The sequence below is a fragment of the Clupea harengus genome, chromosome 16 (genome assembly GCF_900700415.2).
Source record: "Clupea harengus chromosome 16, Ch_v2.0.2, whole genome shotgun sequence".
NCBI lineage: Eukaryota > Metazoa > Chordata > Actinopteri > Clupeiformes > Clupeidae > Clupea > Clupea harengus.
This window is the reverse complement of record NC_045167.1, coordinates 25,320,412-25,347,954: the sequence shown is the minus strand read 5'-3', so window position 1 is coordinate 25,347,954 and position 27,543 is coordinate 25,320,412. Positions and strand designations below refer to the sequence as shown.

The 27,543-nt window shown below is 39.6% G+C and overlaps 1 protein-coding gene and 1 gene segment (V, D, J or C); one reads left to right on the top strand and one right to left on the bottom strand.

The window, feature by feature from the left end:
• The window catches only part of LOC105893723, a 137,596-nt gene that overhangs the window by 31,290 nt on the left and 78,763 nt on the right, over window positions 1-27,543 (top strand).
• On the bottom strand, window positions 2,808-5,319 carry LOC116224108. 2 transcript variants are annotated; one of them, XM_031582936.2, is made up of 2 exons: window positions 3,451-5,319; window positions 2,808-3,301 (listed from the first exon to the last, which is right to left on the bottom strand). In XM_031582936.2, the coding sequence occupies exon 1, from the start codon at window positions 5,090-5,092 to the stop codon at window positions 3,935-3,937; it is 1,158 nt and encodes a 385-aa protein (XP_031438796.1). In that variant the 5' UTR covers window positions 5,093-5,319; the 3' UTR covers window positions 2,808-3,301; window positions 3,451-3,934. The 2 variants fall into 2 exon arrangements, with proteins under 2 accessions (XP_031438796.1, XP_031438795.1); XM_031582935.2 differs by having other exon boundaries at window positions 2,808-3,719; window positions 3,848-5,319.

Genomic DNA, 27,543 nt, shown 5'->3' with positions numbered 1-27,543 from the left:
TGGCTGAACTCCCGCTGGTGTGCAGGGGGGGCAGGACTGTGAGTTTGGGACTGGTGTCACCTGAGAAATAAAGCGAAGAGGTACAGGAAGGAATAAATGAGATCGTCTGTTGAAGAACGTCACTACCACTTTTTATGTGATATTATAGATGCAATATGATGGTACATTACAGATACACTGGCTCTTGGTCTAAGGAACATGTTATATTCAGCGATAACTTCTTTAAACAGTCTGTAAGAACGGATGTACATGTTGTTGCAATCAGCTACTGACAACATGAGCTCCTTGATTCGAAAGATTAGCTTAAAAAGACTTTGCATAGACTGCGCAAATGCCATAACTATTACCCCAAAAAGACTTTGCAAAGACAAGGAATGTGAATATTGTGGAGAAATGTGTAAGTGCAACATCACAACACATTTTAGGTCAGTGTCGGTCTAACGGATTGCCCACTTTCTGTCGCGCAGTACCTACAATCAGAGTAACTCGAAGTTATGAAGCCTGTAGGGCAGATAATATCTTCCTCCCACCAGTTTCCCAAATACACACACACAGGTGTATTTTGAGTCAGTATACTCTAAAAACAAAAGGTTCTATATTGAACCTTTAAGGGTTCTATAGCTTGGTACATATATGGCACCCTCAAAAGGTTGATATAGAACCATTTCAGAGGGTTCAATAAAAGAAAACCTTGGGGGTTCTTTTATTTCTTTTTTAAAGGGTTCTAAACAGCACCAAGGTTTATTCATTCTCTAAAAACCTTTTATCGATTTTGTTGTAATCATATTTTAACACTTAATCATCAATAATAATAATGAATGATAGTGAATAATACTGCAATAGTGATTATCAATAATTCTTGTATAACCATTTGGGAAAGCTGTAGGCTAAATGCAACTATTATTTTTAATAAAATACCCAATAACTTGATAGCAAACCTTTGTTTACATGCTATTGTTACTATAAAAGAAAGAGAGGAAAGGTGGATTCAAAAATGGACTGTATTTTTTTATTTAAAAACTCAACAGTAACAGTGATTAACTAATCTAATTGTATAATTTCAGAACAGGGATGGACACTTTTTTTTTAGTTTGTATTTTAAAAAGATAATGCTCTGAAAAGCTAAGGGTATGCTTTATCTGCCTGGGGTACTCCACTGCAAAGACAAAGTACACCTCCAGCAGACATTGAATGGCATGTGCCACATCCATCTCGCCGCTTATGATGGTGACGCCATCCATCATAATAGATGCTCTCCTGGCAAGGAGGGGAGTCTCTGCATCGTGGAGGATGATGACTGGAAATGAGCAGGGTGGTTCCTATAATAAAATGAGAAGTGTGTAAGGGATCTCCTGTTAGAGTTTAGGATGTAAATTTACAAAACAAAGAAATGTCAATTTGCAATGTTAAAACAACACATACCTTGTTTAAACAATAGAGAAAATCTGAGTTCTCCTTGAAAAGTGCAGGCAGGATGAGGATTGACGCACTCTTTTGAAAGTCTGACATTTCAACAGAAACAAACCATATTTAAATAGAAACATAGTTTTATGGAGATGATTGAAGGGTGCAAGGGAAAAGAAGAGTTGTCAGCTGGTGACATACCATCACTGTTAGCCTCATCTCCGAGCAGGCTTGACAGCAGCTCCCTCTGACTCCCACTTTGAGCTTCCCTGATTGATGTTGGGTGTCATCACACTGAGGGCATTTTGCAGGTTTACCTCCATGTCCTGACCAAAACGCAACCTCATTCAATGATGCATCTTCAAAATGTTTTAATAAAATACAAAGAGAGAGAGTTGAAGTTACCAATGAATGATTATAAATGAAAACACTTAATCCCAAGCAGCACTGAATCACATTATAGTAATAATCTTATTAGCTACTCACAAGCTCTGGCACCCGGAGAAAAGGGAACATCTCCATCACCTCCTCAGTCGGATTCCCCATATGCTCCCGCCTCTTGTACAGTGTACGCCGCATTCTGTCCATTATAATGGGGATGTCTGGCTGACGCCGGCGCAGCTCATCCTTAATGGCATTGATATGCACCTGGTAACTGTGGTCATCTTCCCCAACTACCTCAAGTTCCAGCATAATCTGAAAGAATCAATTTCCCCCCAAAGGACAATACATAAAGTACTAAGTTAATGATAATATAAATGTTCTCAAGCCAGAAAGTCTCTCGTCCAATCAGAAAAAAGTAAACATAATTCGACCAGACCTAACTGCTGTATATATGTAATTCAGTATCTCATTCACAAAAATATTGCAAACCTCTTGTGTGGCATAACTCCCAGAAAGCATCTCGACTGTGTTTTGCAATCTGCACCTCTTTGCTCTCTGAAATTTGCCATAAGAAGTGTAAAATTAAGAATTAAGACAAACAATGACAAATGTGAATAGCAAGCAGTTAGATAAAAAAAAAACATAGGCACACAGTTGGGCTAAAGACAAACAAGATTATAACAAATGGCACCTGATGTCCAGGTGGTTCCTCCAGAGGCACATGGTCCACAATTTTTCTAGCACCAAACTTCCTTTTCATCTCTTGGACTGTCGTCAAGTTGACCAACGGTGACATTTCCTTTTTAAATTTGTTTCTTAGACACTCCAGTAGGTTCACCTATGGATATAGACATAAATTATGAGCCTCACAAAAACTCAAAGTAGTATAGAAATTGAACTGAGGAATAATGTTTTGCATAACAGTTGGGAAACAACATACAGTACATATCCAGAGGAGCTGTGGTCTCCAAGAAATGGAAATCTGGTGATGAGACATCCAAGAACATCCGAATATTTTCTATGGTTTGGGTACCTGAAAGATCATTCATTGTAATTAGAACTTTCCTACTGAAATGGTTTTCTTTTTAGCCTTTACACTGTAATTCACTTACTTTAAGGTTGTATCAGCAACGCTGCAGGATATTGCTTTTTTATGTTTTTTACAGCGCATGTAGGTAATGGGGAGTTAGCAGATCATGAGGAGATATTAGCTGAACATTATAAAAAGTGTTTCCAAAACGCTCAGAATCGCTGATACAACCTTTAAAGTAACCAACACAACAATGCCAATGTACTGTATGTTCTTGACCATAAACTAGAATACAAATCAAGGGTGTAACAATACCATGTGTACTTTGTTATGTTGTCAAACAACACTTGGATCAGCAGGGCTCGCAAATGGGACTTGTCCTTTTTCTTAAAATTTGTATCCTTTCTTTTTAGAGCTTCCTGTAGCTCTGGAGGCAGAACAGGAAGGGTGTAATATACTGGCCATGACTCCTGGATGCCTTGACTATGTAAAGAAATAAAAAAGAACACAGATAGCACAGTTCCAACAACATTAGACCTTTCTCATTTGTCAGAAACCCTTGATACCCTTTCTCAGAGGGGTTGTGGCATTTAAAACTAAAGTGAAATTACACTGAACTGCTGTGCACTTACTGAGTACTTGGCTCTGCATGTGATGCATCACACGGTCCTACTTGTCTATAGGCAGACAAAATAGCATTTGGTCCTACAAGACTTTCACACTAAGAAATTCTCATTTTTAACAGGAAAAATAACGTATTATACTCACGGAGCCAACGATGATGTGTTTCGCAACCTCTCCAACTCTCTCAAAAAGATGACCTGTTTTTTCATTAGAGGAAAAAGTTTTTCGACCATCCTCTCGGTCAATCCCAGCAGAGTTTCCCCATCAATTTGTTGTTCTGTTAATGTAAGAACAATAATACATTTTCTGTACATTAAATTGCATTTAAACAGGACCTTAGTAACATATTTCAGAACTGTATTGTTTCCCCTTTAAACCAATGGTAGAAATACAGATGGGCTTTACCTTTGGACACTATGATGAAGCGTAAGGAACATATGCTCATCATGAACATAGGTGTCCAATGGATGGTAATATTTTTCCTCCCCTGGGTTAACAACAACCCATTTTTTCTGGTCCTCCAAAGAAAAGGCATGATAGTGACAATTGAATGTCTTGGGTGTCAGTCATTTTCCAAAGATAAGCCAGAGAGCCCTGAACTGTATGATTTTTTTCTAATTTCATAAAGATGGGAATGTCCTCCTCTACCACATCAATTATGATGGTGTCACCTACTTTGTATTTGATGTTATTGGTCAGTAGAGAGCTAACAATTCCAACTTTCTCCTCCTTTGATATGTCTTCAACCTCACTCTTTAACGCAATGCCTTCCTGAATGTCAAAGGGAAGAGAGCGGAATGGGACTTGACGTTCACCTTCAGTGTATGAGCGCTGGTGGAGGATGTCTAGGGATGTTAGTTCCCAACACTGCCGCAACTGGTGTCTTTTGGAGAGGGTGTAACAAAGGTTCTTGAAGTTACAAGTGTTGTGGGACAATCTCTTGAAGTATTGGTGTTTACCCTCAAATCTCATGCACCACAGATGTTTCAGTGGGCCAAACTCTAACATCAGACGCGGATAGTGGATGTGAGAGTGCAATTTAGGTGTGAAAGTATTTGGGAACACAGTCTGGAAAGAGGAGAGAAATTCACCAATTTGGAAGCTGAGGACCGGAATGATGCTCTTTCTGATGCAGGGAGAGAGGATAAGATCGCCGATTTCTCTGCACTTGAGATAAATATCCCAGTGTATCTCGCCTTCTGGAATATAATGTCCAATAAGGAATGGCAAGATCCTGAATAAACACAAGTTTTGTGCTGCTGATCCAGTTAACTTGCGTTTCAGTACACTCTGTGGTAATGTCTGTGGGATGTGACCTCTATCATTTTTCCCAAAAGTGAATGCTTCCAGCTCTGAGTTTATGTCATTCAGTGTCACAATTTTGAGCTGATGAAGTGCAGTGATAACCTTGCAAACAACAATTGGTATGATGCCCTCTAAGAAATCGTGCATTAGGTCTGGAGGAAATGCTCGGGTGACATCAAAGTATTGAAGCTCAGCAAATGGACATTCTTTCACTACTCCATAGGTCTGTTTTGAGAGTTGATCGTTCTCCTTAAGTGCATCAAGATGGTAATTGTGAACATCTGAAGACCTGATTTGCAAACTGTCTTCATTCACATGTGCTTTTAAGTTGCTGTATGTAATCATGCAAAACCTGCACACCCAGCCACTACTAAAACAGCATGTAAATCCAGCCAAGTTATGGGCGGATAAATTGTCTGCAGAAATGGTTACTAGGGCCCCCTTCAAAAAATGACTGCTTTCATTCACACAAATCTCAATTCCTTTTGTGTATAGTTCTTTGAGATCAAGAAGCAGAGGACGGAGAATGTCCTTGAGGGGGTACCTCTGACAGAGCTGGTATCGTATTAGAAGACACACACTGTAAAAAATGTGCATAAAATGAACACTGAAATGCCGTAAAATCATGACATAAAAAAACTGTAAATAGAAATACAATAGAGTATTGCTTATTTCACAACATTTTTGGGTAAAATACTAAACGAAATATAACTGTTAATTTTAAAGTAAGATTATGCATATTTATTTGTAGAAATGACATATGGCTATAATTTACACGAAGAAAAACTGTAATACCAAAAGCAATGCAATGCAGTTTAAATTACAACATGGTGGTGTTAAAAAAACAACTGTTCATTTTAAAGTAAGATTATGCATATTTCTTTGTAAGAACTTATTCATTTAATTGAATCGTTTTTTAATAGTTTCTATAGTGTATGTAAGATAAGCATATCATTTTGTTATAGATTGCTACTATTTTTCCCACAAATAATACCTGCCATGATGGAGATAAGTTTACCTTTTCAAGGGATTCGATAGCATTAGACCCACTCCGAAATGAAATACCAGTTCTTCACTGAACACAACCGTGTTTGAGTGGCGGAAATTGGAGTCAGAGACTTCTGTCAGACGCAGTTTAAGGGGGGACATAAATATGTCTATTGGCCCCAGCTACGGGCCCCCAAGAACCACAGGCACATGTGCGACCGCACCACAACTGGTGCGACCCTGGTCCAAACTGTTATTAATACGTTCAAATACATTATATTATAAAGAACTTTTAAGGGGAATCTAAATGAAAAATCAGTTGAATAACAGTGTTATAATGAGACTTAAGCAGTTAAATAATGTTGTTTGCTTGGTATTTCTCAGTGAAATTGAATGGAATTTGATGTACAATAGACAACAACTGGATGTATATTTTACTGAAATAATAGTTTTTATAGCATAATGGTCACGCAAAATTAGCATAAATCCAATGTTAAATGTACTGGTTCTGGATGTATTTTTTACAGGTTTGTTCTGGCAACCACAGCTGCCAGTTTTTTCCAGTAAAAACAACAGGATTTGTTTTACAGTGTAGCATAGCAGTGATGTAAATATAGCTAAAGTTCAATGTTGAATATACAGGTTTAAAATGTTACATTTACTGTACAAACTTGTCCAATAAAACATAACAGTGATGTAAATATTGCTCAAATACAATGTTGAATATACAGGTTTAAAATGTAAAATGTACATGCTGCTCTGTAAAGAGGTTTACAGGTGGATGTATTTTTTACAGGATTGTTCTGGCAACTCAGCTGCCAGTTTTTTCCCGTAAAAACGATGGCAGTTTTTTTACAGTGTAGGGAGAGGTGGTTGGCATAACCTGAGATGAAATCAGCTTTGTTGACTGCAGACTGACAGTTCCACAGGCCAACAGAGAAAGAGGTTACAGCAGATGAGGTTTGTTGAAGTGAGCGGAGGTTACCCAGGTTGCGCTGCCGTCTGCTGCGCTGAGATCTTTTTTGACAACCAGTGACAACATTCTTACACATCTTTTTTTTTTTTGTGATCAAATGTTTTTATTTTTTATAACAATGAGTTTATACAGGGAGAGTAAAACAGCAAAACAGAACAACTAGAAACGTACGTATAAAATAAAATAAAATAAAATAAAATGGGAATGGGAAGTCCATATAATGGCCAGAAAGACAAGGTGAAAAGAAAAACAGCATGATAAAAATACACATACACCGGTATATGGAGGACAGAAAAGACACGACACACAGACATACATGACATACAGACATTACACATCTTTTTAAAGAATTAGAAAACCCTAGAATAGAGAAAATCTCACAGCTTCAGCAAAGACACAATACAAGTATGTGCCTTTTCTGGACAGCAAAATGGAGGTTTAGGATTGTTGTGGGGGACTGACGGATCTACAGTCATTTCAACATATACCAGTTAAACTGGAACAAGCAGGAAGTACTTTAGAAATATATTCATAGGACATAGTCATGGTAACAAATGTCAGTCCCTTTTTATTGGTTATTACATGCCTAACCACAGGTGTGGTGTGATTCAGGTATTGAACCGGTTTAACATAGCAATAGCTATAGCCTACTGTAGATACATATCAGGGAGGAAATCAGTGTTGTTATTTAGCTTCACTGGGTTTCTCAAAGAGCTTGAGACGCAAACACAATCAGCCGTCAAACAGTAAGTTTGTGTTATAATACCATAAATGCAACTGGTGGTGGGTCTACAATTCATCTGCTTCATCTGAGTTGATCTGTGAGTTGAGCTGCTCTTGATAAGTTGAACTAATCATACAGACCTTTCTTCCTGGTCTAAGACTTAATTCGATTTTTATTTGAATTAGATTGATATTTCATTTTATTGAGATATACAAAGAAGCCTGAGGTAAGCATGAGTGTGACATTTGAGATTTCATGACCTGGCAAGTCTCAAAATGGGTCCTTGAACAACAGCCATGGTGTGTTCCAAAATAATTCCTAAATAATTAGGAAAGTGAGCTACTTAGGATATTGGGGCATTGTCGCATTTTTAAGTTTATTTTCACTTTTCAGCTAAGGTCACCAAAGTGTGAAGTCGATGTAATTCATGTTGGCGATATTTTTGGCGACTATGTGAGCTCTCACATTCTCTGCTTCCAGAGCTGAATGTATCAAAGGTGGCTAATCGGTAGCCTACTACACTGTGATTATACACTTTGCATGCCCGTGTGCCATCAAAATGATTTTTAGGGTTTTACTTTTAAACTAGTCACCCTCATAACCTACAGAATATATATGAATACATAATATGACGGCAATATTTTACCAAATTAATTCGCTTCCCGTTATTGTTGAAACTAAGATCACTATAGCTGGGATAAGTAGGCATAGATCTCGGACATTTTGGTTTGAATAACACGGATTAACTGTATAGCCAGCTTTATTTCATTCGATCTAGATACACTCTATGTCTGTGGTCTCTATTACGCAACAGGCGTGTCTTTGTTTTTCGTTTTCTTACCGTGAATCACATTAGTTCAAAGTGCGCTTGGAGCGGGCTTACATACTCATACACGTCAAATTGACTTGAGGTGGACAACGACGTTAAAACAACAAATGACACTGACTCCACACCACTAGACACCACATGACACACGACATCACTGAACTAATTCACACAAATACACATTTTCCCACAGCACGCCACAATAGGTTTAAGTTGAGTGTATGCCAACGTACCATATTTAACACATCATAAAAATCCAATTCAACTCAAAATAGCACCTACTGTTCTAACACTTTTTTTTTTTGTGGAATTCAATGATGGATTTGTATTGTCCAAACGCAATAAGTGAAACTCTTTCTATATAAGCACACCACAAAGACATCATCAAGTGCAGGAACGTACTGTAGGTATAGGCAGCAGTGAGTGCTGGTGGGCAACCTCACTCCTAAGAGGGGCTACATTCACCCAGTGGTGTAGTGGTACCTGGAGAAGAGGGTATAGTCTTAATTTTGCAATTTTTTTAAGCAGCCCATACAGCACTGTTTTGAGAAGTGGGTATACACACAATGCTGACTGAAAAATAAGTGGGTATACTCCGTATACCTATACCCTGGACTACACCACTGCATTCACCAAGGCACAAGCACAGCTATCAGTAGATGACAAGTGGTGTTTGGGGCCCAGCAGAACTAAAGCTCATGCCACTGATCCAACAGGAAGTTATTCTAATTTACAGCATGTATCCATCTAAACAGGCTCTTGGAAACATAGTCAGGCTCTTACATAAGCACTTACACAGTGCACATGCAATCTAACGCATGTTTATAGATACACTATAAGATACACTAGATACACTGGAACACACTTCAGGCATAGTAGCCTACTTAAATAACATCCTAATCTGAGTTTCACATCAAAAGAACGACATAAACAATCACCTGAATGTTGCCATTAATGTTTTTAATGGTTGTAAGGGGAATTGTATTGGTTTTGATGGGCACTGTAATGGTCTCGGTTGGTCTCCATTGCTAATGTGTTTGGTATTGCATATCTAGGGGATACAATTAACATTTAAAAAGAAACCACTACAAACATGTAATGGAAACATACAAATCATTAAATCTCAAAAGAATCTGTCCCAAAACACACTAGCTTGTTATGGGAAACCTATTTCTAGGAAACAATTTCTGTTATTTACCATTATTTATTGACATTTATTTATTGACAAATAATTTCAACAAATCCCTGTAACACTAGTCAGTATTCTTGGAATGCCATAATGACCCATTGTAAAGTCATGATTAAGAGAGACTGGGTCAGAGGCAGGTGAGAGCACTGAATGATGGCTGGTTTAATATCTGACCAGGTCAAACGTTATCAATCAGTGTCAGTTTTTCAACAGTAGGGGGAGCTCTAACATCCATTGTTTCAAATCAGTGAGATTTGCTTGAGTCTATTCCTCAATATCAGTCTTGCATTCGAGTACTTCACTAAATATCAGTGGTAGAGCAGTCTTTAATGTGTGTGAGGCATCCAACCACACAGTCAACCACATATTGAGTCCCTGTGTTCAAACTGAGGAGCTGTGTGTCGGTGAAAAATACTTCAATGCGTCAGACATGGGCAGCATAGTTTTTTTTCTAATTGTGAGATCTGAAAGTTCAAGTTCATTTATTGACCAGTGCTTCTGAATCAGACACCATTTTGTGCACACCTGCAGCTGTGTCTCTGGATTTGCAGGAACAGACACTCCACATCAGATACACAAATAAGAATATTTAATATATGAACATATAGAGGCTCATAGAGAATATTTAATATATGAACATATAGAGGCTAATAGAGAATATTTAATATATGAACATATAGAGGCTCATATAGAATATTTAATATATGAACATATAGAGGCTCATAGAGAATATTTAATATATGAACATATAGAGGCTCATAGAGAATATTTAATATATGAACATAGAGAGGATCATAGAGGCTTTTGGAGGCGTCTCACTACAACAAACCCATGGACATGTTCTAGACGGGCTTTCACTAGTTTAAAACTATATTTAATTCATAATAGAACAACAAAATTGAAATCCTGTCCTCTTAATCTTAAACAGCTTTGATTAAATCAATAATTTAAATGAGACCATCATGTGGAAGCATTTCTAAAGCCTAACTGGTTTTTCAGATTAACTGTTAATTAACTGTTAATCGTTAATATGTTGACATGGCTGTAGATTTGTCATTCTTACACATATTTTTAAAGAATTCGAAATTTAAAAAGAATCAAGAAACTCCATTCTGCTACCCAATAAAAGCCAAATAATATTAAATGCATGAACACATAAAGGCTTTGAGACATTTCTGACTCTGACATGAGGCTCTTGTTTATTAACGGCAAACAAATAGTAGTCTGCGTTTCTAATCCAATACAACTTTTGTCAAGTCCTCTAGCAGTCTGTTCTGGGTGTGTGTGTGTGCTCTAAAAAAAACCTCTGGTGTTTGTAAACAGTCCTGGCTCTGTAAATGGGAAACAAACATTGTGGCTCAGTCAGTTCTCCATACAGTATTCCAGCCAATCAACATGTTGCTTCAGGGAGTATGGAAGGTAGGGGTATAATCTGATTGGCTGTTGAGCTCAAATATCAACAGCCTGTCGTCCGAATCGTGGACTCTGCCTTTACATCCAAATAGATCTTAAATAGAACAGCAAAGTTGATATGAAACGCTGCTGAAATGTAGGTTTATGCTGACACAAAAATAAACCTATGTGGCTTTGTTTTGTAATAACCAACAAAAGGGGACTGGCATTTGTTACCATGACTATGTCCTATGAATACATTTCTAAAGTACTTCCTGCTTGTTCCAGTTTAACTGGTATTTGTGCCATCTGTTGACATGACTGTAGATCCATCAATCCTCCACAACAATCCTAAACCTCTATGTTGGTGAATTAATGAATGTTGAGTCCATACAATTGAATGCAGAAGGGCCACAGTCTTCAAGATGGCTGACATTCACTAGTGAGAACTATAGAGCACATGGCAGTTCACTAGGGCAGTTCATTTATGGCTCAGGTTGGGTAAGTCTAACAAGAAGAACATTATTTGTGAAATATGATTGTGCCTTTAAAGATGAAAAGAGTATGAATATAGTAAATGCACTATGCTTTAAGGATGAATACAGTATGAATATAGTAAATGCACTATGCTTTAAGGATGAATACAGTATGAATATAGTAAATGCACTATGCTTAAGGATGAATACAGTATGAATATAGTTTATGCACTATGCTTTAAAGATGAATACAGTATGAATCTAGTATATGCACTATGCTTTAAATATGAATGTAGTATGATTATAGTATATGCACTATGCTTTAAAGATGAATACAGTATGAATCTAGTATACACACTATGCTTTAAATATGAATGCAGTATGATTATAGTATATGCACTATGCTTTAAAGATGAATGCAGTATGATTATAGTATATGCACTATGCTTTAAAGATGAATACAGTAGGAATATAGTATATGCACTATGTAAGTTTGTGGTCTCGAACAAAAAGAAAAGCTTTCACAACACGACATTGACTATGTGGCTATTGTATGCATTTCTAGTGTAGTGCCAAAACACACCAGGTAGCATGCAGTGCTGTTGTTGGTGTCTGCATTGGGCAGTCAGCATAGGATGCTAGTTTTAACCCCAAAAGGAGCCTTACTGTTGCAAAACGTTCTGGTTTGGAGCTTCAGATGTCCTGGGGGATGCATGATAACTGTTCAGCTCAAAGATGGTGGTGGTAACATTGGGGATTGAAAGGTTGATTCTCTGTGAAAACAACACATACAGACATAAAGAGTTATGTATGTAATGCAAATCACTGGCTGAAATAGCAGATCTTGTTAAGTCAGATAGCTTTAAAAGTTGGGGGTGGGGGGGGGGGGGGGGGGGGGGCAGGCAATCATTCCTGAAGGTTTGCAACACTGTGAATCATTCAAACATACACTACTTCAGTTATTGTAGTAATATGTACAATGTGTACAGGCCTAACCACAGGTGTACTGTGATTCAGGTATTGAATCTGTTTAACCAGAGAGCAAAAGCTACACAGTAGATACGTATCAGGGAGGAAACCAGTGTCATTCAAACACACACTACCTCAGTTGTCGTGGTAAGATGTACATTGCGTACATGCCTCACCACAGGTGTGGTGCATGCAGGTTTTTATTTGTGATACCTGTTTAACCAGATAGCACAGTAGCTAAATATCAGGGAGGTATCCAGTGTCATTATTTAGCTCCACTGGGTTTCGCAAAGAGCTTGAGACACAAACACATTCAGCAGTCAAACAGTAAGTTTGTGTTATAATACTATAAATGCAACTGGTGGTGGGTCTACAATTCATCTGCTTCATCTGAGTTGATCTGTGAGTTGAGCTGCTCATGATAAGTTGAACTAATCATGCAGACCTTTTTCCTGGTGTAGGACTTATTTAGATTGTAGAGCTTGATATTTCATTTTATTGAGATATTCAAAGAAGCCTGAGGTTAGCATGAGTGTGACATTTGAGTGGTTTCAGATTTCATGACATGGCAAGTTTCAAAATTTGTTCCTTGACAACCACGGTATTCCTATATAATTCCTAAATAATTATGAGGACATGAGGACATTTGTCGCATTTTTTTGTTTATTTTCACTTTAAACCAAAGTGTGAAGTCGATGTAATTCGTGTCGGTGGTATTTTTGGCGGCTTTGTGCCATGATACGTCATGAGCTCTCACATTCTTTGCTTCCAGAGCTGAATGTATCAAAGGTGGATAATCAGTAGCCTACTACACTGTGATTATCCACTTTGCATGACCGTGTGCCATCAAAATGAATTTGGATCTCATTTTAAAACTAGCCACCTACAGAATATAAACGAATACATATTATGACGGCAATATTTAGCAAAATGAATTTGCTTCCCGTTATTGTTGAAACTAAGATCTTCATAGGTGGGAAAATGCAATACAATTGAACTTAGGTCTTGCACGTTTTGGGTTGAATAACACAGACTGACTTTATAGCCAGATTTATTTCATTCGATCTAGATACCCTCTATGTCTGTGAAGAAAAACAGACAGTTTAAGTTTAGGCATGTTGAAGTATAAGTAGGGTAGTGATTACGCAACAGGCGTGTCTTTTGCTTTTCGTTTATTGGTTATTACATACCTCCACACAGGTGTGGTGTGATTCAGGTATTAAACAGGTTTAACTAGATAGCAATAGCTACATAAGATACATATCAGGGAGGAAACCAGTGTCGTTATTTAGCTTCACTGGGTTTCACAAGAGCTTGAGACACAAACACATTCAGCAGTCGAACAGTAAGTTTGTGTTATAATACCATAAATGCAACTGGTGGTGGGTCTACAATTCATCTGCTTCATCTGAGTTGAGCTGCTCTTGATAAGTTGAACTAATCATGTAGACATTTCTTCCTGGTGTAGGACTTATTTAGATTGTAGAGCTTGATATCTCATTTTATTGAGATATACAAAGAAGCCTGAGGTTAGCATGTGTGACATTTGAGTGGTTTCAGATTTTATGACCTGGCAAATCTCAAAATGGGTCCATGAACAACAGCCACGGTGTGTTCCGAAATAATTCCTAAATAATTAGTAAAGTCAGCTACTTAGGACATTGGGGCCTTGTCGCATTGTTAAGTTTATTTTTACGTTTCAGCTAAGGTCACCAAAGTGTGAAGTCGATGTAATTCATGTCCGTGATATTTTTGGCAACGTTGTGTAATGTTATGTCATGAGCTCTCACATTCCAGAGCTTCCAGAGCTGAATGTATCAAAGGTGGCTAATCGGTAGCCTACTACACTGTGATTATCCACTTTGCATGACCGTGTGTCATCAAAATTAATTTTAGGGTGTTACTTAAAAACTAGTCACCCTCATAAACTACAGAATATAAATGAATACATAATATGACGGCACTAATTTGTAAAATGTATTTGCTTCCCGTTATTGTTGAATCTAAGATCATCATAGCTGGGATAAGTAGGCCATAGAACGTAGATCTCGTTTTGGTTTGAATAACACAGATTCACTGTACGTATAGCCAGATTAATTCCATTCAAACTACCTACCCTCTATGTCTGTGAAAAAAAAAAAATGTTTTGGCATGTTGAAGTATAAGTAGGGTAGTGATATTACGCAACAGGCGTGTCTTTGCTGTTCGTTTTCTTACCAAGAATCACATTAGTTCAAAGTGCGCTTGGAGTTGTCTTACATACGCATACATGTTAAATTGATTTGGGGTGGAACAAGACGTTAAAACAACAAATTACACTGACTCCACATCACTAACTTCAAATACACGCAGACATTAACACAAGAGGGAGAACACCAAAACACTTGAAATTAGAACACTTAAAAGGAATTTGCAGACATAAAAGATTCTACGGCACCATCACTGGGAGACACCACATGACACAGGACATTACGGAACAAATTCACACATACACATTCTCCCACAGCACGCCATAATAGGTCGTATGAGTGTATGCCAACGTACCATATTTAACACGTCATAAAATTCCAATGAACTAACGTTGTATGTTACGATTACTAAAACCTCTCTGTTCAACTCAAAATAGCACCTATGGCTCTAACACTAGTTTTTTTTTTTTTGTGGAATTTATAGATGGATTTTTATTGTCCAAGTGCAATAATTGAAACTCTTTATATATATGTAAGCACACCACAAAGTGCAGGGGTGTAGGTATAGGCAGCAGTGAGTGCTGGTGGGCAACCTCACTCCTGGGAGGGGCAACATTCACTGAGGCACAAGCACAACTATCAGTAGATGACAAGTGGTGTTTGGGGCCCAGCAGAACTAAAGCTTATGCCACTATTCCAACAGGAAGTTATTATAATTTAAACAGGATGTATCCATCTTAACAGGCTCCTGGAAACATACTCAGGCTCTTACATATGAACCTACACAGCGCACATGCAATCAAACGCAAGTTTATTGATACACTATAAGATACACTAGATACACTAGCACACACTTCAGGCATAGTAGCCTACTGAAATAACATTCACATCTGAGTTCCACATTAAAAGAACAACATAAACAATCACCTGAATGTTGCCATTAATGTTTTTAATGGGAATTGTATTGGTTTTGATGGCCACTGTACTGGGCCCTATTCGTCGTAGCTCGCTAAGCGGTTTAGCGAGCTAATTTTCAGGCTAAGATAAAAAACGCCCCTCTTTTTGGTTTGTGGAAGCAACTTTCGATAAATCACCATAGTAACATATCAATTAGCACTAACCTGCTCCAGCGCAGGCTAACTTAAGTGTAGCTGGATAAGCTTGCCACACCCCTGGAAAAAGGAGGGATCCCATTGACCAAGGACTGATATTAGATAGTTAGATTAGCGTAGGGAGAGAGTTCTTTGCGATCGCCAAGATCCATTATTCCATCATGATGAGTTCTTGTATGAGCGCTACCGATTCAGCCGACAAGGAATAATTAATTTACAAGACCTTCTCGAGTCATTTATTGCAAACACCACAGTCGAACATTGACTGTCTTGCGCTTTTTTGCGAGTGGTACATTTTTGTAGTGTCGGCGATGCGAAGAACAAAGCACTTATAATTATATGACAGTGTTATTAGTACACCATAGCATATCATTAATGTAGAAAATTATTAAGGTGGACTCATGATAAGAATAGAGAGAAATACACACAATTTATTTTCACTGCTTCAATTTATTGCACTTGTTATTAATACATTTACATTTAGTCATTTAACAGACGCTTTTATTCAAAGCGACTTACAAGGAAATTTAAAACTACACAGAGGTAGGAGGTGACAGGAATTGAACTAGCACCTTGCAGTTACTAACCGGCAGCGGTATCCTCTGTACCAGTTCACACTTGCTGTCACGTATTCATACATAGATATCACCTTATAGAAATCCTCACACACCGTTTCTTGTCTTGCTCTCACAGCGGTGGCGGTGTTGAATTTTGCCATGATTATGGTCTTGTATTCTTCATAAGCGTTCATGTTCATCTCCTGCTCGCCAGCGGAGAAAAAAAGAGTCCTTTTCTTTGAGTTTAGAACCATTATACCGTTAGAAAATCATTGTTTTGGTGATCGACCTTTCCTGCCTTTTGAAGTAGGACGTGCACGCGCAATTGCCCTGATAAGTTTAGCCTGGTTGAACTGAACCACATGATTTAGATGCGGATCAGCCATTGACGACCCGATATTTCCTGTTCTCAATCAGCTCGCTAATGTTAACGGGCTAAAAGGACAATTGATTAACTTAGCTTCAGCCCTTACGACGAACGGGGCCCTGGTCTCCGTTGGGCTCCATTGCTAATGTGTTTGGTATTGCATATCCAGGGGATTAAATTTACACTTAAAAGGAAACCACTACAAACATGTATTGGAAACATACAAATCATGAAATCTCAATAGAATCGGTCCCAAAACACACTATAGCTTGTTATGGGTGACTATTTCTAGGAGATAATTTCTGTTATTTATTGACATTTATTTATTGACAAATAATGTCAACAAATCCCTGTAACACTTGTCAGTATTCTTGGAATGCCATAATGACCCATTTTAAAGTCATGATTAAGAGAGACTGGGTCAGAGGCAGGTGGCTGCCATGAGAGCACTGGATGATGACTGGTTTAATATCTGACCAGGTCAAACTTTATCAATCAATCAGTGTCAGTTTTTCAACAGTAGGGGGAGCTCTAACATTCATTGTTTCAAATTAGTGAGGTTTGCGTGAGTGTATTCCTCAATATCAGTCTTGCATTCTAGTACTTAAAAATCAGTGGTAGGGCAATTTTTTTTATGTTTGAGGCATCCAACCACACAGTCAACCACCTATTGAGTCCCTGTGTTCAAACTGAGGAGCTGTGTGTCGGTGAAAAATAAGAACCTGACTTCAATGCGTCAGGCATGGGCGGCATAGTTTTTTTTCAAATTGTTTGATTTGAAAGTTTAAGTCCATTTATTGACCAGTGCTTCTAAATCAGACATCTTTTTGAGCTCACCTGCAGCTGTGTCTCTGGACCTGCAGGTACAGACACTCAATACAAGTATGTGCCTTTTCTGGACAGCAAAATGGAGGTTTAGGATTGAATGTGGAAGACTGATGGATCTACAATCATGTCAACAGATGGCACAAATACCAGTTCAACTGGAACAAGCAGGAAGTACTTTAGAAATGTCTTCATAGGACATAGTCATGGTAACAAATGTCAGTCCCTTTTTATTGGTTATTACATGCCTAACCACAGGTGTGGTGTGATTCAGGTATTGAACCGGTTTAACTACATAGCAATAGCTACATAGGATACACATCAGGCAGGAAACCTGTTTAGCTTCACTGGGATTCACAAGAGCTTGAGACACAAACACATTCAGCAGTCGAACAGTAAGTCAGTGTTATAATACCATAAATGCAACTGGTGGTGGGTCTACAATTCTTGGTTATGCAAGTAGTGAGTGCTGGTGGGCAATCTCACTCCAAGGAGGGGTTACATTCACTGAGGCACAAGCACTGATATCAGCAGAGGACAAGTGGTGTTTGGGGCCCAGCAGAACTAAAGCTTATTTCACTGATCCAACAGGAAGTTATTCTAATATTCTAATAGATAAACTGCATGTAATCATCTAAACAGGTTCTTGGAAACATAGTCAGGCTCTTACATATGCACTTACACAGTGCACAGGCAATCCAACGCAAGTTTATACACTATAAAATACACCAGATACACTAGAACACACTTCAGGCATAGTAGCCTACTTAAATAACATCATAATCTGAGTTCCACATTAAAAGAACAACATAAACAATCAGCTGAATGTTGCCATATATGTTTTTGGTGACTATTTCTGTCATAGTTTTCAGTGTAGCCACCTCCAGCCTTCATTTTAATCTGGAGTCTTGGCTGCTTCTTGGTCCAGCTGTAGCCTACTATAACATCATGACCTTCATCCCGCATTTAGATCATAATACAAATATAACAACTCTTAATGGAGGCCCGTTTCATAAGCCCATGTATGTTCATTGCCTACGTGACAAAAACTTTACAAAAGAACAAGTGCGATGTAACAGCAGCATTTCCTTTTTATTCATTTCATTCAACAGTAACCTTGAGATGTGGCCTATTTTTAAACTGCACAAAGCTAGTCGTGGGAATGTTGTGCTGAGCTACAGGTCTTCTTACTGTATATCTGTGATTGTATCTAATTCGGTTACATCCTAAACAATCTGAGCTCCGCCCTCCAAAGCCTTCAGTGCTTCCTCAGTAGTGTCAGTGAATAGAAAATCACATCATCAATTTTATGGACGTAGTACACAATAGTACAAAGTACATGGACCCCCTCGGACCCGGGGGATTTTTTTCTTTTTTGCTACTGTTTGTTATTATATAAGTACAAAGTAGGTTATAAACTCACCAAATAGGTTAGTTACACTGCCATACCTCATTTGACCAGTAGTTGGTTGTCCTTTCATGTCAGTAGGCAACTTGAAAACATGAGATCGTAGGACAGTTTATCAGTGTGTTTTGTGTAGCTCACATGTTCTTGATCTTTCTCTGTCTTTGTCTCTCTCTTACACACACACACACACACACACACTCATGCATAGACACACAATACATTGGTGCTTTGTTTCCAATACAAAACATGAATGAGAACATTGGAAATGCACACCTGTAGAGTAGTGCATTTGAATGGTTTCAGGTAGTGTAATTTCTATTGGGTCACTGCCTGTCATAATTTCAACAGTTCTTGCTGTCAATTTACAACACAGTACCAGAATATGCCACCTTGCTACCTGATGCCTAATCAGCTGCTGCTTGCATTACATGTTTGGATGTGAATGACTGAAATATGAAATATGGTGCATTTTGAGTGAAAGTGTTTTTCTTACAGTTGTCACTTTCAAGACTAAGAGGAATCACATTCCACTGATCATGTAATTCAATAAATGTGATCATCCAAACAGTAAGTTAAGTCCAAATGCACATCTTATGTTTTATCTGCAATGCCTTTTAACTTGGTCAAATATTGATTTTCCTGAAAGAGATAAATCCCTCAAGACCAAGGAAAAAGCACAGACAGTAACTTTCAATCTAAAAATCAGGAATATTGAATGATATACTTCGGATGACTGATCATTTTTCAAATAAATATGTAATTATATGTAAATTGTAGCCCCCCTTTTTGTCAAATAATTAAACTTTGCTTTCCATCCATGGTTGTTCAGGAGAAACTTGAGTTGTCAAATACCTTAAATACTTAAACACCAGTCAGCCATGGGAGGATACAGTGGAGTGATGGGGAAGCCTTGGGGGTGTGTTGTAGGTAAGTGTTCCAGGTACAGGTGGGAAAAAGGGGAACAGTGGGAGGACTTACATTTTGCCTGACTTGACAATAAATGGTATTTATCTTGACCTAGTAGGCAATTTGACTAAAATTTTGTATTCCTTTTACAGAGTCAAACCAACCTTCAAGAGGAAGGAAAAGCTCAGACGCAAGCGATGACTCAACCCCTTATAAACGCCCAACTAGTAAGTAGGATAAGCTTGGAAACAGTGGAAAGAGAATGCCTAACATCTGCTTTCACTGGTGTAATTTGGGCACACTGATTTAGAATCTACACCTATAGGCATTGGATTTAGTAAATAAAGAGCATTCTAATTACATTGGCATCAGTATGGTGTGCCTGGAAACAGGGATAGGTATGTATTTTCTTAGAATAGGAGGACAGTTGGTGAATGCCTGTTATTTGCAATGCCTTTTAACTTGGTGGTGGTCTGTGCACTCACAAAAGAGCTTCAGAGTACAAAGACTGGTTAACATGTTTGTAGAACACATCTTTCAATGTGATGATATTAGCTAACACTGCTGACTCCAGAATTAATGTTTGCGAGCCGAGGGTTTGGCTGTGGTGTGCAGAACCCACAGCACCCACTGAAGATCTGCCAGTGCTGTCCACAATAACTACAACACAATAACAGCTTCATCCCTGCGGCTGTCACTCTACTGAACTCTGCCCCCCACCCCCACACACATCTCCCTCAGTGACTGTACTTCCCCCCTCCACCCTGGCCTGACTGCCACACCCTCCTCCAGCCACTGAACATTTGCACTGTACTTCCCTCCTCCACCCTGGCTTGACTGCCACACCCTCCTCCAGCCACTGAACATTTGCACCAGAATGTTTTTTCTACCACTTATTACTGTCTTAATCGTACTTATAACATACAATACCTCTTAAATATAATATTACTAATACCTCTTTCACTTCATCTCACTTATTACCACCACTAATACTTACACCTGCACTTTACATATACTTATCATACCTACACTTCTTACCTCAATTGCTGCTATTCTTGTCCCAATTACTGTTCATATTGCCTATCCATTTCTTACTGTTCATATTGCATATCTATTTCTTACTGTACATATCTATTTATTCACTTATTACACTTTACATATGCACATACTCTGCACTTTTTGCTATTTTGCACTTCTGGTTGGATGCTAAACTGCATTTCGTTGCCTCAGTACTTGTACTCTGTGCAATGACAATAAAGTTGAATCTAATCTAATCTAATCTAATTTATGATAACACTTCCAGTCATGTAGGCCTTGTCATACTATATGTGAGAATTAGCTGAAAATTACATTGAAACAAGAAAATCCAAAAGAAAAATCAAATATCGCTATTGCCACTGGGAAAAGAAAAAGAGCATTTTTTGAGATTTGATAATACCTTCTCTACAATAATTCACTGCGTTGTGCAGATAATTTGACTTTTCAACAAACTGAGTGAAAAGGCAACACCATATGATTAGTCAACTCAACTACTTAGGAGAGGTTCACGTTACTCAAATTACTTATAGTTTTAGCCTTTATTTTGACAATAAAGCTTTCTTCATTTTCTTTTAGGGTATACAGTATATCTTGACAAAGTATGTCAAATTGGCTTAACTACCACCTTCTTTTTTACAGCGGCAAACAAACCTTCAATAGAAGGGAGAAGCTCCGACACTGGTGGTCGCCCAAAGAGTAAGTAGGATAAGCTTGGAAAGAGTGGAAGGATAATACGTGCATAGTGATGCCCAACATCTGTTTTCACTGGTGTAATTTGGGCACACTGATATAGAATCTACACATATAGGCATTGGACTTAGCAAATAAAGAGCATTCTAATTACATTGGCATCAGTATGGTGTGTGTGTGTGTGTGTGTGTGTGTGGGGGGGGGGGGGTCTAGATCAGAGGGTTGCACCAAATGGTAGATACGAGTTGATTCTTCCACATCAATAGGCCCTGGTGCTGACGTTAGAGGTTGATAGAACCTAAATGAGCATGCCAAAGTTGAAGAAGGGACCGGAGGATGCAGTCAGGATTTCGTAGTTTATTTCAGCGTGGAGACCCCCTCTCAGCTGGTGCTCAGAGAAAGGCCTACCTGTTTGTAGACTATGTTATTTATACCATTCAGTCAGGTAGAATACAATTGGGGAGTGGAAGTGAGAGGAAGGGGGAGACACTGGGGTGAGGGGTTCACCTACGGGGGGAGGGGGGGGGGGGGTGATAACAGGGTACAAAGGGTGATAGCAGGAAGGAGGCTATCTACGGGGGAAGGGGTTCACATGCCATTTGTTCAGGTCTCAGTGAGACAGACAGAGTACACATCCAAGCATGAGTTACAGATACAAAATAATGCTACACTAAGTTCATGTCTTTTACAACAACAGAACACCAATATTTCCGGTTCCATCAAGGCGGTCTTTACACATGGCACACACAGATACTCACTCACACACACACATGCACACAGGAGGACATTATTACAATACAGTATGAGCATACAACTAAATAGTAATGTATTTAGTTTCTATCAATTTATTTTTCTGAAAGACTTGTTCTTGTTGCTTACAGTGTCAGGGGATGTGGAGGAACCCACTGACAGCCTTTCAGATGGTGAGTCAATTCATGTGTTCATGTTCATGTGTTCATGCTAGTTTCAATTCATAACAAATGAGTAAGATTTTTAGAATGTAACTTTCAATCTAAACATCAGGAATGTTGGATGATATACTGAATGACTGATCATATTTCAAATACTTATATAATTAAACGCCTACCTGAGGAAATCGTGGAAAAGTTTTTATTTGGCAAATAATTAAACTTTGCTTTCCATTGATGCCCATGGTTGTTCAGAAGGAACTTGAGTTGTTAGTTCCATTTCCACATACAGTATATATTACATGAGGTCCCTACACTATCGGCTGGTCATTAGGGAATTTTTAGCCTGAGACTAAGGTCAAGGTATACTAGCTGTGTCCATGTAACGTTCAGGTCCACGCATGGTGTGCATGGTGCATGTTGTGCCTGTAGAGTGCACATGTATGCAAGTTTGAAGACTGGCTCAGGGTCAAGAGAAAGCAAAAAAAACATTTAGACTATTTATTCATCCATCAGATGCTTTTATCCAAAGTGACTTACAGTACAGTACAGCATGGGTTCATGTTGAGGACACAAATTTTGCCTGACGACCATACAGCTTTTGAAATTTTTTAGGGTATACATCTTGACCTAGTAGGCAATTTGACTAAAATGTTGAATTTTTTTTACAGAGTCAAACCAACCCTCAAGAGGAAGGAAAATCTCAGACGCAAGCGTTAAATCAAACCCTGATGATCGCCCAAAGAGTAAGTAGGATAAGCTTGGAAACAGTGGAAAGAGAAGACGTGCATAGTGATTCCCAACATCTGTTTTCACTGGTGTAATTTGGGCACACTGATTTAGAATCTACACATATACACATTGGATTTAGCAAATAAAGTGCATTATAATTACACTGGCATCAGTATGGTGTGCCTGGGGGGGGGGTCTAGATCAGAGGGTTGCCCCCAATGGTAGATACGAGTTGATTCTTCCACACCAATATGCCCTGGTGGTGACGCTAGAGGTGTAACCAGACGGTCTATACACATGGCACACACAGATACTCACTCACACACACACACACACACACACACACACACACACACACACACACACACACATACAACTAAATAGTAATGTATTTAGTTTCTATCAATTTATTTTTCTGAAAGACTTGTTCTTGTTGCTTACAGTTTCAGAGGATGTGGAGGAACCCACTGGCAGCCCTTCAGATGGTGAGTCAATTCATTTGTTCATGTTCATGTGTTCATGCTAGTTTCAATTCATGTGAAATGAGTACGATTTTTAGAATGTAACTTTCAATTTAAACTTCAGGAATGTTGAATGGTATCAGAATCAGAATCAGAATCAGAGTCAGAATTGGATTTATTGCCAAGGAGGTTTACACCTACCTGGAATACAGTAAACATAAAACATACAAACACAATAAGTACTACACATAACATAAAACATAAAAACACAATAAGTACTACACATAAGAAAAGTACTACACATAAGAAAAAAAAAACACAATGTATATACGATACAAATATATAAACAATGATATGAAAAAATAAAGTGGAAAGTAGAATGCAAAATGCAAAACAGGAGTGCAATGTGAATGAGCAATGTGCAATGTGCAATGTAATGTGTGTTAATGTAACACAGACTTGAGGTGTGGGGGCGGGATAAGAGTCCAAGTCAGGTGGGAGTCCCGGGCCTTGTTAATAAGGCCAACTGCAGCCGGGAAGAAGCTGGTTTTGTGGTGTGAGGTTTTGGTCCTGATGGGCATCCTCCTGCCGGAGGGAAGTGCCTCAAAGAGTTTGTGACCCGGGTGGGAGGGATCGGCCACAATCTTACCTGCCCGCCTCAGGGTCCTAGAGGCGAACAGGTCCTGTAGAGATGGAAGATTGCAGCCAATCACCTTCTCAGCAGAACGGATGATACGCTGCAGTCTGCCTTTGTCATTGGCAGTGGCAGCAGCGTACCAGATGGTGATGGAGGAGGTGAGGATGGACTCGATGATGCAGGTGTAGAATTGCACCATCATTGTCTTTGGCAGGTTGAACTTCTTTAGCTGCCGCAGGAAGTACATCCTCTGTTGAGCTCTTTTGGTGAAGGAGCTGATGTTCAGCTCCCACTTGAGGTCCTGGAAGATGATGGTGCCCAGGAAGCGGAAGGACTCCGCAGTGTCGACTGGGGAGTCTCTCAGGGTGATGGGGGTGGGTGGGGCTGGGTTCTTTCTAAAGTCTACAACCAATTCCACTGTTTTCAGAGCATTTAGCTCCAGGTTGTTATGGCCACACCAGGTCACCAGATGGTCAATCTCCCACCTGTAAGCGGACTCATCCCCACCAGAGATGAGCCCAATGAGGTGGTGTCATCCGCGAACTTGAGGAGTTTTACGGACTGGTGACTGGAGGTGCAGCTGTTGGTATACAGGGAGAAGAGTAGAGGGGAAAGAACGCAGCCTTGAGGGGAGCCGAAGCTTATGGTCCTGGAATCAGAGACATACTTCCCCAGCCTTACATGTTGCCTCCTGTCATACAGGAAGTCTGTGATCCACCTGTAGGTGGAGTCAGGCACACTCCGCTGGGAGAGCTTGTCCTGTAGCAGACCCGGAATGATGGTATTGAAGGCAGAGCTGAAGTCCACAAACAGGATCCTGGCGTAGGTTCCTGCGGAGTCCAGGTGCTGGAGGATGAAGTGGAAGGCCATGTTAACTGCATTGTCTACAGACCTGTTGGCTCTGTAGGCAAACTGCAGGCGGTCCAGGAGAGGGTCAGTGATGGCTTTGAGGTGAAGCAGCACAAGGTGCTCAAATGCCTTCATCACTACAGAGGTCAGAGCGATGGGTCTGTAATCATTGAGTCCAGTGATCTTTGCTTTTTTGGGGACGGGGATGATGGTGGAGGTCTTGAAGCAGGCTGTTACGTGGCATGTCTCCAGTGAGGTGTTAAAAATGTCTGTGAACACCGGAGACAGCTGATCAGCACAGTGCTTCAGGATTGTTGGAGAGACAGAGTCTGGCCCGGCTGCTTTGCGGGGGTTCTGTCTCTTGAATAGCCTGTTGACGTCCCTTTCCAGGATGGAGAGAGTCGTCACTGTGGAGGGGGAGGAGGGAGGGGGCTCTGAGGTGGGCAGTTTGAGAAGGCGCAGGCCTTTGCTGAGGTGGGGAGGTGCAGTTGATGGGCTGGGGGTGGAGGGTGGTGTCACGGGGGATGGTGTCAGGACTGTCCCATTGTCCATCAAAGCAACAGTAAAACTGTTGTTGGCCAGGCGTGAGTCGTTAGTGGAGTGGGGGGCTCTAGGCTTACAATTGGTAATCAGCCTAAGCCCTTTCCAGACAGAGGCAGAGTCGTTGGCTGAGAACTGGTGTTGAAGTTTCTCAGATTACAGATGTTTAGCATCTCTCACCTCCTTTCTAAACCTGTATTTCGACTCTACATATCTGTCTCTGTCCCCGCTCCTGAATGCCTCATCCTTCTCCAACCTTGACTTTTTGAGTTTGACTGTAAACCAGGGTTTGTCATTGTTGTAACTCACCCTGGTGCGTGATGGAACACAGCTGTCCTCACAGAAGCTGATATAACAAGTCACAGGCTCTGTGTACTCGTCCAAACTGTTTGAAGCAGTCCTGAACACCTCCCAATCTGTACAGTCCAAACACGCCTGGAGATCCTCCACAGCCTCACTGGTCCACTGATTTGAAGTCCTGACAACAGGTTTAAGTTTCTGCCTGTATGCAGGAATCAAATGGACCATGATGTGGTCCGAGAGTCCCAGGGCAGCCCGGGGGACGGCGTGATAGGCACTGTTTACTGTGGTGTAACAGTGATCCAGAATGTTCTCCTCTCTGGTCGGGCATTTAATAAATTGTTTGTATTTGGGAAGTTCGCGGGTGAGATTTACTTTGATAAAGTCGCAGAGGACAATAACTAAGGAGTCCGGGTTAGTCCGCTCCACACACAGTATCTGGTCGGCGAGCATGCGTTGTGCCTCTTGCACGTTAGCCTGTGGTGGAATGTAAACACCGACCAGAATGAATGAAATGAACTCGCGGGGGAGTAGAAGGGTTTGCAATTGGTACAAAAATATTCCAGATTAGGAGAACAGTGCTGTTGGATCACTGTCACGTCATTGCACCAGCCACAGTTAATATAGAAGCAGATTCCTCCACCTTTCGTCTTTCCGGAGAGTACACTGAATGACTGATCATTTTTCAAATAATTATATAATTATACGCCTACCTGAAGAAATGGTGGAAAACTTTTTTATTTGGCAAATAATTAAACTTTGCTTTCCATTGATGCCCATGGTTGTTCAGGAGGAACTTGAGTTGTCAGTTCCATTTCCACATATATATTATATTAGGTCCCTACTAGTGCTGTCAAACGATTAAAATATTTAATCGCGATTAATCGCATTTATGTCATAGTTAACTCAAAATTAATCGCGATTAATCGCAAATTTGTATCTATTCTAAATGTCCCTTCGTTTATCTATTTTTTCCATCATTTTATTTTTATTTTAATGCCCTTATCAACATGGAAAAGTGGATTGGCTTGCTTTATGCAAATGTTTTATTTTATTAAAAACCAACATTGCCAAACAGGGCGGTACAAAATAAAATTATAAAGTGCACATTTCAGGTAAACAAGGACTCAGCCTATAGTGCAGTTAAACCATGGCTTAATATTTTCTTTTTTTCAAGTTTGCTGGGAACATAGCAGTCAGGCCTCTTATTTCAGAAACAATGAACAGTAACAGTTAGGTTACCAATAAAAGGTAAGCCTACTACTTCTTTGCTTTCAGCCAGCTGCCTGTTGACATTTTCAGACAACAGTGACACAACTTTTAAAAGTAAACGTTCCATTCAGAAGCTTTTTATCATCCATTTCGCCGTATCGCGCTCACCATTCACTCAAACCGTAACGTTAGCCTACTACACAGTTTGCGAGGCCAAAAAGAATGTTAATTAAAAAATTTAAAAAAAATCGCGTTAATCTCGCGATAAAAAAATGTACGGCGTTAAAATGGGTTTGCGTTAACGCCGTTAATAACGCGTTAAACTGACAGCACTAGTCCCTGCACTTTCGGCTGGTCATTAGTGGATTTTGAGGAGAGTGTAGTTGAAGAGCAGGAGGAGAGTGTAGTTGAAGAGCAGGAGGAGGAGGAGAGTGTAGTTGAAGAGCAGGAGGAGGAGGAGAGTGTAGTTGAAGAGCAGGAGGAGAGTGTAGTTGAAGAGCAGGAGCAGGAGGAGAGTGTAGTTGAG

Bases quoted from the DNA above. Each gene is read 5' to 3' on its own strand.
- LOC116224108 (XM_031582936.2), bottom strand. From the start codon at position 5,092: ATGATTACATACAGCAACTTAAAAGCACATGTGAATGAAGACAGTTTG.